This window comes from Gobius niger, assembly GCF_951799975.1.
Source record: "Gobius niger genome assembly, chromosome: 15".
NCBI lineage: Eukaryota > Metazoa > Chordata > Actinopteri > Gobiiformes > Gobiidae > Gobius > Gobius niger.
In genome coordinates, this window is record NC_136866.1 from 4,065,104 (window position 1) to 4,081,270 (window position 16,167).

Consider the following 16,167-nt stretch of genomic DNA (forward strand, 5'->3'; position numbering starts at 1 on the left):
TTGGTAATTGATATTATGCATTGAATCCTATAATATAATCAATAATCGGAATGGAGACCAAACACAAACACGTCTTCCCATCCGCAAATGCACAATTATTCATAAACATTTGCATCTCAGCCCTGGCTTTTGATGATTTGCTGGATTTATAAGCGTCAAAGGAATATAGATTACTTAAACCTGCAAAGTTATCAAAAGGTTGTTAATTAAAGTGACCTCATCAGGGAGTTCACTCATCTCCAAACTCGTACAGAAGTTGTGGAGAAGGTTTTGAACTGTTGTGTACGAACTCTCCCATCATCGCTCCACTTCTCTTTAACTCCGCTTGCTTTACTTTTAGATTAAACCAAAGTTGTGCCTCGACTCCGCACAAGGGGAGGGAGGAGGAGGAGGAGGGGGGGGGGCAGGCTGTTCCGATTTACCGGCTGATAGCACCGGCGAGTGTGGAGAGGAGAGATAGAGGAGGAGGAGGAGAGCGATGGAGACGGGGTCCACACACACACTGCGTCAGGAGGACCGCAACGAGCAAAAACCCACAAGTCACGATTCAGGGGCCGCGTCCGGGAAACGATCGCGCTGGAGCCTATAGGAGGGTCCCCGGGTCAAAGCGTGGTGACCCCCCTTTCGCCGAGCAGTGATCCCTCACATAAATGACAGAGCCGGTTCCCGCAAGTTCATCATCAGAGACGAGGAGAGGAACGATCGGGGTAAATGAGGCTTTGCCAGAGGGCGGTGATCTCACGAGAGGCGTGATGAACACAAAGCCAGGGGGTGATTCACGAGCAGATGAGAGTCTTTTCTATGCATGGACTTCAGGACCAGGAATGTTGGTCAAAGATAGAATAACAATATAAAAAAAACTTGCCAACTGGATGACAAAGAAAGCAGCTAAATCTTTAAAACGTGTTGATTTTCAAGGGAAGACAACAATAAATCTACATTTTGTGGCATTTGATAACATTTCTATTCTTTTGTGTGCTAAATTTTGACATTTGAAGAGTGGAGCGGCTTCATGGGATTCCAACCTGGATAGACTCAAACAGACAAAAGCAACGATTAGAAATGGTAAATGGTCTCAAATTATATGGCGCTTTTCCACCTACATTAGGCACTCAAAGCGCTTTACAGCAAGGATCCACTCACCCATTCATACTCTCATTCATACACCAGTGTACGCAGACACTGGGGGCAATGTGGGTGAAGTGTCTTGCCCAAGGACACAATGGCAGTGTGCACTTGTTGGCATATGTATATTTTTGGTGATCAGACCCCGGCAGTAGACATCGGATATATGAAGTGAATTTATAATGAAGGGGCAGGTTAGAACTGGAGAGGTCTTTCCCCGGAGCCTGGACACTAGTGCTGGCATGGGAGGCCTGAAAACAGTGTTCATTTCGTCGACTAAAATATTTAGTCTTAATTTTAGTCAAAGTGATATTTTTGACGACTAAAATTGGACTAAAACTAAATTAAAAGTTTCTCATGAGACTAAAACTGTGACTAAAATGTCCAGATATTTTAGTCGACTAAAATAAGACTAAATAAAAATGAAAAGGAGAGACTAAAATCATCCAAACTTCTATTGAGCGTCTGAAAGAGCCTCAGATCATGTAAATTCTCTGCCAAATGATCAGCTCTGAGCTTTGTTCATGTGGAGCAGCTCCATGAAGCAGAGGAACAACATTAAATATGATTATAATGAATATTATCAATGCAATGTCGACTAAATTAGTCTTAAATTTCGACTAAAACTAGACTAAAATTGAAAAGTTTTTTTTGACTAAATCTTGACTAGAATTAAATTACATTTTAGTCAAAAGACTAAAACTAAAATAAAATATGTCGTCAAAATTAACACTGCCTGAGAAGATGCAGTAGATTGAAGAGGCGGAGATGGGGTGGAGGTGGGTCGCAGCACAGCTGGGAAACGAGTGAACCGTGAATGCTGTAGGCTTAAAGAGGGGGTATTCTGCTTTTGTCAGTCCCATAGCACCAGTCTATATCACACTACAATGATGACAAACCTTCTGTTGGTCTGTAAATGCAGTAAATTAGAAAAACTGCCTTGTATAAAATGTCTCTCTCAAAATGGCTGTAGTGAATGTCTTGAAATAGGCCTCTGTCTCTTTAAGAACCTCTGAGCCTTTAGACACGCCCCCTCCACACGCTGTCTGTGGCATCAGTGGGGAGGGGGTTCTGCTGAGGAGCAGTGGTTGGTTACTCGGCTGGTGACGAAAGCTCGGAGGCGTCTCCAGGAGGTGGGGGCGTTCCTAGGAGGACTCAGGCAAACCTATCCCTAAAATGGCCGCCATCAGAGTTTTTACAGATTACTCAGAAATACGTGAATGTGCCAAGGCAACACTTCAGGCATGTTTTAATGAGGGAGTGACAGAATAACATGATGGAAAGCTTGAAAAAGTCCATTTTGCATAATACCCCCCACTTTAAAAGCAGAACCGACTGCGATGATTGGCTGCTATGAAGGTAAAATTTACGCCTAGGCTTCATTAGGTTGTAGCAATGTGGGCATAAACAAGATGAGGGTATCTGTCACATCAACAATTAGCTTCACTCTCCTTATTGGTGGAGTCGTCAGTAGTGGTTCTCAACTGACCCACTTTAGACGATTCATGACAAGTTGCGACCCACTTTTTAAAACTTATTATTAAAACAATTAGCAGTTTGCCCTGTTTCAGTTGATCTCATAATACTGTATTGTATAAGCTTCATTCATCGAGTCATTTTCCATCGAAGACAAGTACAGGAACAACTCGGTCCATTTGCCGACCTTGAAAACCTCTTGAGAACAAAACGTCAATAGCGGGTTCAGGCAAAGTATCACAACCTGCCAGTCGAGAACCGCAGGTCTATAGGAAGCAAAGGTCAAGGCACGGACCTTTTGAAAGCAGCCCACAAATGACAGGGCCAGTGCAGAGATGAGAGAGGAACGAACAGATCCCACAAGAGGTGCCTTCACACTGCAGCACATTAACACAAGCATTAACTCGAGCCAGGGGTGGACTGGCCATATGTCCTGTAGTCTGGAAGAGCACAGAAGGGCCACTGGCTCTCGGGCCACCGGGCTGGCCTCTGAATTTTCTCCTCTACCTTTTACCCGTGTGTTACGGCCCCAGGCCTCCAGGTTCCCTCCTTGTTGTATATTTTTGTTTGTGTGGCCTAAACCCGCTTTTTTCCCAATGTAAATTTGCTGCTGTGGTCCTGGGCTGCGATTGGTGGAGTGCATTGGGGTCCTGGCCGCCTGATTGGGGGAGCAGCTCAACACCTGCGGGGAGCTCGTCAAAGCCACCTGTGCCAGCCACGCCTATAAGAGGACTCCACCATGGCTCATTCGGGGCTGCTGGTCTCTGTGTGACCAGTATGCCAGTTGTACTCTTGTTTAGGTAGGCTGCTGGTCCTTGTCACCAGTACGCCATTTGCATTTGCTTTTGTGTCTGTGTTCCTTCGTGTCTGTCATGACTTTGTGTTTTCCAGGAACACTCGTTTTAGTTTGTGTCTCATTTTGCTTGTCACTCGTTTTGTTATTAGGCCTTTTGTGACAAGTTTTGGAGACACTCGTAAGCTTTTGTCTAGTTGGTTTTGTACACTTGTTTTAGTAACTTTGTTTTGGTTAACCTTTTGTAAAAAAAAAAAAAAAAAAACCTTCGTGTCTGTCATGACTGTGTGTGTCCAGGGAACGCTCGTGTTTAGTTAGGCTGCTGGTCCTTGTTGCCAGTATGCCGTTTTGTGTTCTGTGTCTCTTCGTGTAAACTTTTGTGTTCAGAGACACTCGTTTCCAGTTGTGTCTCTCGTTTGTGTTTTTTCTGTGTCACTTGTTTTTGTGTAGGCCTGTTTGTGACACTTCTTAGTTTTGTTCGTGTTGTGTTTTAGTCTCAGTACCTTTTTTGTTTCGGTTACCCTTTGTACTTACTGTAAATAGCCTTTGTTCTTATGGTTATTTTTGCCACTCCTTTGTTAAATTTATCTTGTACACTCCTTTTATTAAATTACAACTTTATTTTACCATTTTACATCTTGGTTTTTGTTAGGTCCTTAACTAGCAGAGCCGGGTCGTAACACCGTGCCTTAAGGAGACTAGATGCAAGTTGGTCATTCTTACACTCACTACTGCCACCTCAGGTCTTATGCGTAACTGCAGCTTCTATATTAAACTTGTGCATGACGGCACTTCAGACCCAAAGTAACACCTTTTTGATTTTAGAGGCAGTTGTGGTGAACAGGTCTGAGCTCATTCTACACATTAGGACCCTTTAACCGAGCTTTACCCAAATCTAAAAGCCATGTAAAGCGTCTTCGAGTGTCCAAAAAAGCGCTATATAAGTTTATTATTATTATTATTGTTAATAAAAGAAAAGCATCAAAATAGCGACAAAAACGAGGAAGAAAACAGAACAAAAATGTGCCGGAAAAGCAATAAAAACGACACACACAAAAAACAGCAAAAAAGAGACTAAAACACGACGACGAAGCAATGAAAAAAGTCACAAAAATGTGACAAAAACGCGGTGACGTGACAAAAAGTTACTATCTCTTTTGTAGGTCTCACTCTGGCGTTACTCTTTCGAGAAGCTTTAGATTTGGGTAAAGCCGAACTTGAGACAATGCGCTCATTAACATATGTATTTGTGAAGTGTCACATTTACGCTAATTTGGGCCAGGCTGGTCAGAGTCCAGGCCTGGTTTTCAGTCCCAGTCCGCCCCTGACTCGAGCCATGGCCTTTCCCGTTCCCCAGCCTCTGCTCTCCTTCAGGGCTTCATGTTATGTTATTATGGACACGATTTCAGCAACAACAACAAAAAATCCAGGACAGACATACCCTGATATACTTTCTTTATTATAAAAGACAAAAATATGCCAGAACTGACAAAAGAAAAAATAAACAGGATTAAGTGGATCGGCCTTGAAAAGCGATTTATGTAAGATGTAATTTCCAGGCTCATAAAGGGATTACGCAAGAGCTGCCCAGCGAGGACGCTCGTCATTCATCCGCAGACGGACATCTTTGAAGACTTTTATTTTTAACATCAGGCCCAATTGTGATTTTGAGTAACGTTTCCAATGAGGGTGTGATTTACAGGGGACTCGGTTTCAGTTTGTTCATTGATATTTAGACATGTAAAGTCATTTGCAGTTCGAGTAACAAAAGATGATCAGTTTTAGCAAATTCCCTCTAAGCCAGGTGTGTCCAAACTTTTGAATGAAGCGCCACAAACCGAAAAACATCCAAAAGGACAGACCATAGTTTGGACGTCCCTGAGGTAAGCAGTTCAAGTCATTTGGAGTCACAGAAATTATGAATAGAGCTTCATCACATTGCCCCTCATTTCACACAACAGATGTATTTCATTTCCTGTCAAAGTGAAATTTTGCACTTGCACCACTATTTGGATGCGAGCCAGACAAACAATACTTTACAACTTAATGGTGCAATGCTTAAAGGAACAGGCCACCGTTTTTACATACTGAGATATGTTCTTACCTTAGCTTTGACGAGTTCTTTAGGACCTGTCTGATCTTCCCCCGTGCCTTCAGTCACGTAAACACAGCGCAGACGGCGTTAGCATTTAGCCTCTCCCTCTCTCCTCTATAGCTCCAAAACAGGTCAAGATAGAAGCTACCAAGCTCTTCCACGTTTTCCCTATTTAAAATATGGTTTTATAATTACACAAAATTAAACAATGTGGATTTTCTAAGCGGAAAAAAGGGGGAACTATATTGTAAGGCGTAATAATACCAGGAGTAATTTGGCATCTGCGCAGTAATCTTCACTTTACTGTGCGGATGCCAAACTACTCCTGGTGTTATTACGCCTTACAATATAGTTCCCCCTTTTATCCGCTTAGAAAATCCACATTGTTTAATTTTGTGTAATTATACTTTGTAGTGGAACACTTCACGTAACCGTATTTAAATAGGGAAAATGTGGAAGAGCTTGGTAGCTTCTATCTTGACCTGTTTTGGAGCTATAGAGGAGAGAGGGAGAGGCTAAATGCTAACGCCGTCTGCGCTGTGTTTACGTGACTGAAGGCACGGGGGAAGATCAGACAGGTGCTAAAGAACTCGTCAAAGCTCAGGTAAGAACATATCTCAGTATGTAAAAACGGTGGCTTATTCCTTTAAAGTACCATTAAAAAAAAAAACATTTCATCCACTGCCCTGATCACCTAAGTATTTGCAGGTGGCTACAGGTCATTGGCCGAGAATGAGAGCCACATTTCAATCATTCTGCCCCAATCAGCAGCAAAAGCATAAAATTGAACAGCCTCGACAGTAGATTTTGGTGTAACAAAAAGGGTTCTCCTCTCGACTGGGCACAGCCGGCGGTTTAAGGCGAGACGCTGCAGGTGAATAGGGAAAAAAATGTTTATTCACAGATATCAATTTGAAGCTTTTGCTGTCGATCACTGGCATAAATGTGTGGGAAAAAAATACATGGCAAGTTTTCTGTCAATTTATCTTTTCATATAAGAACAAGGTGTTTTATGCCTAAAAATGCCCCAAATTTCCCATCTTTTCGGCGACGAAATCTGAATTATGGAAAGAGCTACATTCAAATGTATGGTTTCATTTTATTGATGAATGAGTTACCAAGACTTTCTCAGAGGGGATTTTGGATTTCTTGTTTAGTTTTAAAATAAGCTGTTTTTTAGTGGAAAAATGTGTAAAAATTCAATTTTCGCCTTATTTTTTGACATTCAAAACTCAATAAATGGGGCTTAAGGGATTAAATAATAAAAAATCCCTCTGAAAAAATCTTCCAAATATTGTTCAGTCCAAGGCTGGAAAATGTGAAGTCTTTAGGTCCGACTGACGTGGACATAGTGTCGCCACAATGACAGAAAAATGTGTTTTGAGAAAAAGGCCCTTGAAATTGCATTCTCCCATATAAGTCTATGGGGGAACATTGAATCAGCGCAATATTGAAACATGTCATTATGAAGATTAGTCATGTTTTCTGTTTCCGGGTGAAAGCTTGTATGTTCAGAGACCAATTTGGCCCAAAAACCTGAAAACTGAAAAAAAAATTGAGTTTCGCCTGTAGTGGTTGAGGCTGCCGACCTTGGCGTTGAGGGTTCGAGTCCTGACGCCAACGGTTTGCTGAACATCTCTCCCCGCTCTTCCCCACCTTTCACCACGAGCTGTCCTGTCGAGCAAAGCCTACGAGCGTAAAAATCCTTAAAAACATTCCAACAAAAACCTGTCACTTTCGCGCTGTGGTAGGAACATCCTCGTATGAGATGCTTTCACAAAGGGCCGAGGCACTGAGGCGCCTCTTTGTCATCGCCTGAACCCATTTATCCGAGTGTATCAGTGACGTGGATCCCTTCAGAACACCTTTAAAACCCCGCTGACCAATAAACATCCCCATTGTGTCTTCATCCGCTCTGTCCCATATAAAAATACCTGATGCACTTTCTAAAATAAAACCGCAAAGCATGATCGTCACGTCCCATAGAGTCCAAGCCAACAGCCTCTTTTACGGCCGCCGTCAAACGCAGTGTGAACAATGTCCCATGATGCATCTGTCCAGATAAATACAATGATTTGCGCATCATCCTTTCACTCCATCTCCGCTCCATAGAGATCCTTGACCATATAAGGGCCTTCCAGCTCGTAGCCCATCTTCCTGTAGTAGTTCCTTGTGCCGACACCTGCAGGACAATGACGGAAAAGAAGATAAATCACATTTACAAATAAGTATGAAGATTTTTGTCAACTTTCAAACTTTTAAAGATGTATTCCTTCAAAAAACATTGGAATAACGGAAAATAGGTTGCGTTCACGTGACGTCACAACAGCCTACAGCAGCGGTAGGCAACGTCAGGCCCGGGAGCCAAATACGGCCCCCCAGCACAGAACCTCCGGCCCCCAATATGATTTTGAGAAATATGCAAATAAGGGATCAAATACCTGTTAAAGTACTCTAAAAAGTGTCTTTTTATAGTGTATGTTTTAAATGTTGGTCATATATAATGTAAAACAGTGATTCTCAACTGGTGGGTCGGGACTCAAAAGTGGGTCACGAGCCTACAGGGAACCTTTTTTCAATATTTTCCATGTGAAACTACACAGAAACACACTGGAGGCGAGTATTATTGGGTTGTTTTGATCATTTGGTCTTAAAAGCAAATATACGGCTTCTTCAAATGGTGGTAAATGCAATATTTTTTGCGATATATGACAAATTACAGTTTTATTTGGGTCGCAGCTTGTCATTAAAGGAACAGGCCACCGTTTTTACATACTGAGATATGTTCTTACCTTAGCTTTGACGAGTTCTTTAGGACCTGTCTGATCTTCACCCGTGCCTTCAGTCACGTAAACACAGCGCAGACGGCGTTAGCATTTAGCCTCTCCCTCTCTCCTCTATAGCTCCAAAACTGGTCAAGATAGAAGCTACCAAGCTCTTCCACGTTTTCCCTATTTAAATATGGTTACGTGAAGTGTTCCACTACAAAGTATAATTACACAAAATTAAACAATGTGGATTTTCTAAGCGGATAAAAGGGGGAACTATATTGTAAGGCGTAATAACACAGGATTAATTTGGCATCCGCACAGTAAAGTGAAGATTACTGCGCGGATTTCGAACTACTCCTGGTATTATTACGCCTTACAATATAGTTCCCCCTTTATCCGCTTAAAAGAATCCACATTGTTTAATTTTGTGTAATTATACTTTGTAGTGGAACACTTCACGTAACCATATTTAAATAGGGAAAACGTGGAAGAGCTTGGTAGCTTCTATCTTGACCTGTTTTGGAGCTATAGAGGAGAGAGGGAGAGGCTAAATGCTAACGCCGTCTGCGCTGTGTTTACGTGACTGAAGGCACGGGGGAAGATCAGACAGGTCCTAAAGAACTCGTCAAAGCTAAGGTAAGAACATATCTCAGTATGTAAAAACGGTGGCCTATTCCTTTAAGGTATTGGCAGGTCTCGGAGCCGGACCACTTTCAAACCACTGATGTAAAACATTGGCATTTGCAGAAAATGTCTTTTAACTACTATAGTGAGGTTCGGCCCTTGGTGTTTTGGCTATGATGAAAATCGTCCCTTCGTGACGCAAACTTGCCGACCCCTGGCTTATAGTTTAAAATCGAGGCGGAAGGCAACTGAAAAGTCCATGGTGGTAACTATGGTAACGATCGAACTGCAATTATTTTTGTCTTAGCTTTTGGCTCATATTCCTGTCGTTATTGGGAGAATCAACGTCCATCGTCTTCTCTGTCAGGGCATATAAACCAAGGTCCAATTATTGTCTCTGAAAGGTGTCCAAAAGTGGAGACAATATTTAAAAAAAATACAGTATGAGTGAGATCTCTGAGATCTCTGATATAAAAATAATATGACGGGTTTGTCGATCCAATCACAACCAAATGCTCTTCATTTTCTTTTTGGAGAACTGTATTTCTCTCATTGAGTTGCACCGGCCCCTGCCCTGCCCTCCACTTGACATAATGACATCATCAAATACTAGAACATGAATTATTCCTGTTCAGGGTCAAGTTTATCTATATCAGTGGTTCTCACTTGGCATCACTCCAGTGTGACAAGCCGTGATTTGTTATATAAAGCACTGTAATTTCCAGACAGATTATAATTGACTAAGATGAAGATGATCAAAACAACTCGATAACAGTAATTTTCCCAGACTCCGGTAGTGTTTCTGATAAATCAGAGGGGAAACATTGAAGGAACTGCTCCCTGGGAAAACCTCACGACCCACTGATAATGGTTATGAAGCTCATTTACAGAAATCTATGGAACTAAAAACGGTCTGAATCAAAGATAAAACCACGGCTAGTCTGTTCTTTGCATTTATACTGTCTTTAAGTTAGAGTAAATCAGACTTGAACTGCAACGAAGCACCACAAGGGGAGGCCTGCGTACCTCCTGTGCTGTGCCACAGGTTCAGAAACATTATTGTAGAGTATTGATCGACCAGAAGAAAAACCATGTCTTTACAGAAAACAATCAGGTCTGAACCGACTTCTATTATCAGACAATTTCAGCACCTCACGACCCGTAATGGTACATGTTACAACTAAAAGAACAAGACGTTTCATTATGCTGTGCAATCTTCTGAAGGGTAGGGCATCTTTGTCCTTAGGAGGGACATTTACTTCTATACCGTAAATTCTCTAATACTGGCCTGTATTCCATTAGTGGCCGGGTCTCTAAAACAGGCCGGGGCTTTTATTAGAAACTATAGTGGTAGAAATATTCCCCATGTTAGGAATTTGTCTCATACTGGTGTAAATGAAAACTCGCTGCGGAGGAGCTGATCCGAGCGTAACTTTGACACAGATTTAGCCACTTTTCAAACCTCCTGTGACGATATTTGGAAACAGGGGGAGAGTTGTGTGACCCTCCAGGGTTTTAATAAAGTCTCCATTGCGTCTTCAAAGCACGTCCAGCTGCTCCGTGTGCAGGTCAGTCCCACGCCTCAAAATAACTCCTCCCATCAGCGCGAGCGTCTCGTCTTCTCTCGGGTCAGTCTCATGATCGATCACAAACACAAACGCTCCGTCTAAACTCGCCTTTTACACAAGATAACAACAAATAATCCGGTCCGCGGTAAAAACGAAACAGAAACCTGCAGTGACATTGATGTCAAAGCTCCGCTAACAGCAACGACACACTTCCTGTTGTCCCGACAAAATAAAAGGCGTCAATGTTCCGGCCGCTGGGAGAGGGTTTGAAATGTTAATTAATAAATGAACCTAATATTTTAGGTGCAAATGGACACAAATCTCGTTTTTCTTCGTTTTCCTGGTCGTCCGTTTTGCTCAAATAGAAATAAAGGCCTGTCTCGAAATTGTGGCCTGGTTTCAATAAAGGCCTGGTCCGAGATGCCCTTGAGTAAATAAAGGCCCCGGCCTCTATTAGAGCATTTACGGTATTTGGACAGAGAACAGTATTTTTTACCTGAGATGACAGCCAGTTTATTGGAGCCATGTTCATCTCTGGCGATCCTCTCCGCCTCCTCCATCAGCATCATCCCAAAACCCTACACAACCAAGACACAGTTAAGAGTGAGGCACTTTTTTCGCCGTCCTGCATTTCTCGTTTAGGCCCCAGACCTGATGCTGGAACTTGCTGGGGTCCCGGCTGCTGACCGGGACCACGCTGCCGTACACGTGCAGCTCGCGGACAATGGACACGCCCCCCTTGAGCTCGGGCCTGAAGGTCTGGGGGGAGCAGCGGCGCAAGCGCAGCAGCCCGATCAAAATGTCCTGCTCCGGATCCTCGTAGGACAGGAAGGTCTCCCAGCCCCCGTTGGCCACGTAGTCCCGCCTCACCAGCTCCACCTGAGGGTCCAGGCAATAATGCAGTTTAAGGAGGCGACAAGAGAAAACGTGAACAATAACAATGCCAAGAATAAGAAGCTGGTGAAGACAAAGACAGCTGCAGAAGAGGCACAATTTGAAGTCGTTTGGTTTTCTTTTCAACTTCTCATTGATCCAAGCAAACAATGACAGTGTAAGAAAAGCTATGATTGTACAATAGAAAAGCTATTCATCCCCAAGAGAAACACAGACATACATTTGAAAATGCTCTTTATCTGCTTGTGTTTGGGGAGTGAAGAAACTTACCTTAAACTTTCCCTTCAACCCCATTTTAACATTATTACATTAAGATGAAAACTTTGTTAGTTATCTGCAACTGAGATATTTTGTTTGGTCTAATTCTGATTGTTTCCCTATGTGTCCCTCTCGTTCACTGGTGGACAAACTTTTGGACGTTCGGACAGACACCAAAAAGGTTTTAAGCAGGATCTACTCTCTGCTTTCTTCTTACCACGAGACCAACCTGGAGGATCTTAAAGGGGGGGTATTATGCTTTTTTCAGCCATATAGCACCAGTCTCTAGCACACTACAATGATGACGAAACCTTCTGTTGGTCTGTCAATGCAGTAAATTAGAATAACTGCCTTGTATAAAATTGCTCTTTCAAAATGGCGGTAGCAAATGACTTGAAATAGGCCCCTGTCTCTTTAAGAACCTCTGACCCTTTCCGACACGCCCCCTCCACACGCTGTCTGTGGCGTCACAACACTGCGCTCGTTGTCTCAACAGAAACTACGATCGGTGCATTTAATTTTTATTGTTGGAAAGGAGCTACTGTTTATCACTTTGTGAACAATGGCCACACAGGATATTATTTGGAGACGAACCTTCCACACCGGACGCTTGGAAGGGGCTCTTGCCTGAAAAATAACTGCTGTTTGGAGGCTCTCTCTTTGCAACTGCCATGCCCTATGGATCTCTAACTATACCCCCATGGACGACACCAGGATCTGCAGGAGCCCATACGATTCAAAAGACGGACATTATCTGTGCAGGTGGACAATGGTTTTTCGAGGTTACCCGTTAGCTTGTTATAATCGACTACAGCTCATTGTTGATGAAAAGTCTGCAATAAACCACAAATGTGTAAAGCCAGGCTCATTGTGTGATCATCGTAAAGGCTGCTTCGAGTAGTTGCTGCTTTATAGACGTTATTTGTGCATAATATGCTGCCTGTTTTCAATGAATGTTGTGAAGGTGAAGGTTGTTAGCTTGTCGCGGCTAATAGTGCCTTAGCTCCGGGAGAAAACCACTCGGCTACGACTCACTGTAGATGAAATGTGAGCAATAAACTACACAATCAACAAGCCCGGCTCCGTGTGTGATCGTCATAAAGGCTGCTTCAAGCAGTTGCCTGTTTTAGTGACGTTTTCAATGCATAATATGCTGCTTGTATTCAGTGAATTTTCCCGTTAGCTTGTCGCGGCTAGCTTGTTAGCTCCGGGAGAAAACCACTCGGCTATGACCCATTGTAGATGAAATGTGAGCAATAAACTTCCAAATCAACAAGCCTGGCTCCGTGTGTGATCATTGTTAAACGGTTCTTTATGTGTGCGGTGGTTTTATTGACTTTATTTGTGCATATTTCTCGTTTTCACGTGATGACTCGAGGTTTAGCTTAGCATTAGCTTTCTCCGGAGGCTCTGTGCATCATCAAGGCCCAGCGCAGAACCAGACACTGAAATAAGTGTTCTTGTCACCGGTTTTAATCCTGGGTGTTTCGGTAACAGAAACACTGATGTGTGTCTTTGTAAAAGTCTGCTGTGGCTCCGGTTCACAACACATGAAGCTAATCCTCCATGATGACTCTGTTTACATCTTAGGGCTAGACACTGCGGGGAGGGGGTTCTGCTGAGGGGCAGTGGTTGGTTACTCGGCTGGTGACGAAAGGTCGGAGGCGTATCCTGGAGGTCGAGGGCGTTTCCTGAAGGAATCAGACGTTTTATCCCTAAAATGGCTGCCATCAGAGTTTTTACAGATTACTCGAAAATACGTGAATGTGCTAAGGCAACACTTCAGTCATGGTTTTAATGAGGGAATGACTTACTAACATGATGTAAAGCTTGAAAAAGTCGATTTTGCATAATACCCCCCCTTTAAAAGGAAATGGGAAACTGATTTGAATGACACTATATCAGACACAGTGTGGCAAAAAGTCATACAGAACATCCATTCCTCTTCGGGCTTCACTTAGACATGCGGTTGTGCAGTTTAAAGTGGTGCACCGACTGCACTGGTCTAAAGACAAGCTGTCCAAAATCAAGCCTGACCTGGATCCTTCATGCAACCGTTGCGGACAAACACCCGCTACGCTTTTTCACACATTTTGGACTTGCCCAAGACTTTGTGGTTATTGGCTTTCTATCTTCGAAGCTTTCTCCAGCCTTTGTGGGAGATCAGCGCGCCCCTGCCCTCTGACTGCTTTTTTCGGAGCGATATCTGTAGACGCTCCTTTTGAGAAGCGTCAAATAAGCTTGATTGCCTTTTGTTCACTGTTAGCTCGAAGGCTTATTTTGTGCAAATGGAAAGATCCATGCCCTCCAACATATGGACATTGGATGAGAGAGGTTATGGGCCATATACATTTGGAAAGGATCAGATACACCCTTAAAGGTCATACTGGTAAGTAGGGCTGCTCGATTATTGAAAAAATAATAATCACGATTATTTTTGTCATAATTGAAATCACGATTATTCAAACGATTATTTGTTACCTTTAAAAAAATCCATCAAAAAGTGACAAAAATCCATCAAAAAAGTGACAAAAATCCATCAAAAAAGTGACAAAAATCCATTAAAAAAAATGACAAAAATCCAGCAAAAAAAATGACAAAAATCCAGCAAAAAAATGACAAAAATCCATCAAAAAAATGACAAAAATCCAGCAAAAAAAAGACAAAAATCCATCAAAAAAGTGACAAAAAAACATTAAAAAAATGACAAAAAAACATCAAAAAAGTGACAAAAAAACATCAAAAAAGTGACAAAAAAACATCAAAAAAATGACAAAAATCCAGCAAAAAAACCATCAAAAAAATGACAAGAATCCAGCAAAAAAGTGACGAAAATCCATCAAAAAAAATGACAAAAAAAACATTAAAAAAAATGACAAAAAAACATTTAAAAAAAAGACAAAAATCCAGCAAAAAAGTGACAAAAATCCCAAAATTAAAAATTAGGAAAAAAAATGTGATAAAAAAACAAAAAAATTATAATCGATTTTTTGCGATTATGCTAATTTTGTAATCGTTTATTGTTGTAATCGAAATCGTAATCGAATTTCGATTAATTGCACAGCCCTACTGGTAAGTTTTATGAGCAATGGCTGCCATTTATGCAATATTTTAAGCTGCAAACCACTGTAATGTACAAATTAGTGTTTTGATCCGGTATAGCAGGGGTGGGAGGGGGGACTGTTTGTTTGTTTGTTTTTATTTATTTGTTTAAATGTATCAAAGTATGTTTAAAAAAGACACACAAAAAAGACCTTGATCAAAAAAAAGATGAAAACTTTGAGATATAGCGCTTTTGTTGAAGTTCAGCCCTTTGATGAGGTAGATCGTGTGTCGTGCCCCAGGACACAATCATTTTTTTTCAATCTGATCGGATGGAATCATCAATGTCAATTCAAGACCACATGGCTAATTACACATGATGAAGCCACATTCATGCCAAAGTTCTGCTTCCACTCTAAGAAGAGACAGATGAGCGTGGTTACCTGGTACGGCCTGACTTTGTGGTGGATCTCCTGAATGCCCACCTCTCGGGTTCGAACGTCTCGACACTGGGCAAAAACACAGCAAGTGACATAGTTTTAGATAAGTGTTTATTGGCTTTCAAACATGGCAAGAGTTCAACGAGTTTCAAACTCTATGATGAAGCTCAGGGTGAGTTCATGGAGGGGTCTTTATGTCATTGGAGTTTCCTGGAAAGGGGTCCTTTTATGAGGTGGTGTGTGCTAAATCTAATAAACATATGCATAGTGTGACAAAAGGTGCAAATATTCTGTGCTCCAGTGGCTATAAGCATCTCCACTGTCCTTCATCTCCACTGCATCAGCATATACGGACTATAAAATAAAATAAAATCCTTAGTTAGGGGGAATCTCTTTGGATAACAGCGGCATTCACTCTGCAGGAGTTTCCCGGACCCTCTTTGGCTCTCGTCCCGGACTGAAATGAGCTGAGTGGCTGTTCGGAGGGTCTCACCTCAGTGCCCAAGTCCTTCATCCGGGCCAAGGCCAGCTCCCGGAGATTACCATGCTCCACTCCAGAGCTCACCAACGGCATGGGGATATCCCTGATGAGCCAAAGACGAAAGTGAGACAGAAAAGCACAATGTGTTTTGTGAGTCACAGGACAAAAACAACACCAGCGGCCATATTGGACAATGGTTCTCATGCAAATAATGTCAAACTGAACCTCAAAGCTACAAACTGCTCATCCTGCCTTTCCACTTTTTTAACAGAGAGGCAACAAGAATGACTTCAACCATGGGATACAGCGACGTTATAAAGCATAAAAGCAGCAATATTCAAAAGTATTTTGCCTAAATGCTAACAAATGAGTAGCAACTGTGATTAGCTCACAGTTCTAATATAATGGAAAATATAAAAGTCTTGTGGCGACTAAGATGCTACATGTTTTGTCCGTTTCATGGCATTTATATAATTTCTGTGGTTTCTTTATCATCAACTGAATTTGAGCTAGCACTTAGCTCAGAGGACACTTTTAGACGCTAATGCTCACGAGGCTAACGGAAAGTATCCCGGACTGCTACTGGCTAACTGTCCACGA

The 16,167-nt window shown here is 42.2% G+C and overlaps 1 protein-coding gene across 1 annotated transcript in view; it reads right to left on the reverse strand.

Annotated features, from left to right (window-relative positions):
* Positions 1 to 7,237: 7,237 nt before the first annotated feature.
* Positions 7,238 to 16,167, reverse strand: part of elp3 (elongator acetyltransferase complex subunit 3) — a 45,249-nt gene continuing 36,319 nt past the window's right edge. Inside the window, exons 11-15 of the mRNA XM_079571815.1 lie at positions 15,580 to 15,670; positions 15,090 to 15,155; positions 11,104 to 11,331; positions 10,949 to 11,030; positions 7,238 to 7,671 (exon numbers count right to left, since the gene is read on the reverse strand). Coding sequence (XP_079427941.1) covers positions 7,580 to 7,671; positions 10,949 to 11,030; positions 11,104 to 11,331; positions 15,090 to 15,155; positions 15,580 to 15,670 — 559 coding nt within the window. The 3' untranslated portion in view covers positions 7,238 to 7,579. The remainder of the gene's footprint in view (positions 7,672 to 10,948; positions 11,031 to 11,103; positions 11,332 to 15,089; positions 15,156 to 15,579; positions 15,671 to 16,167) is intronic.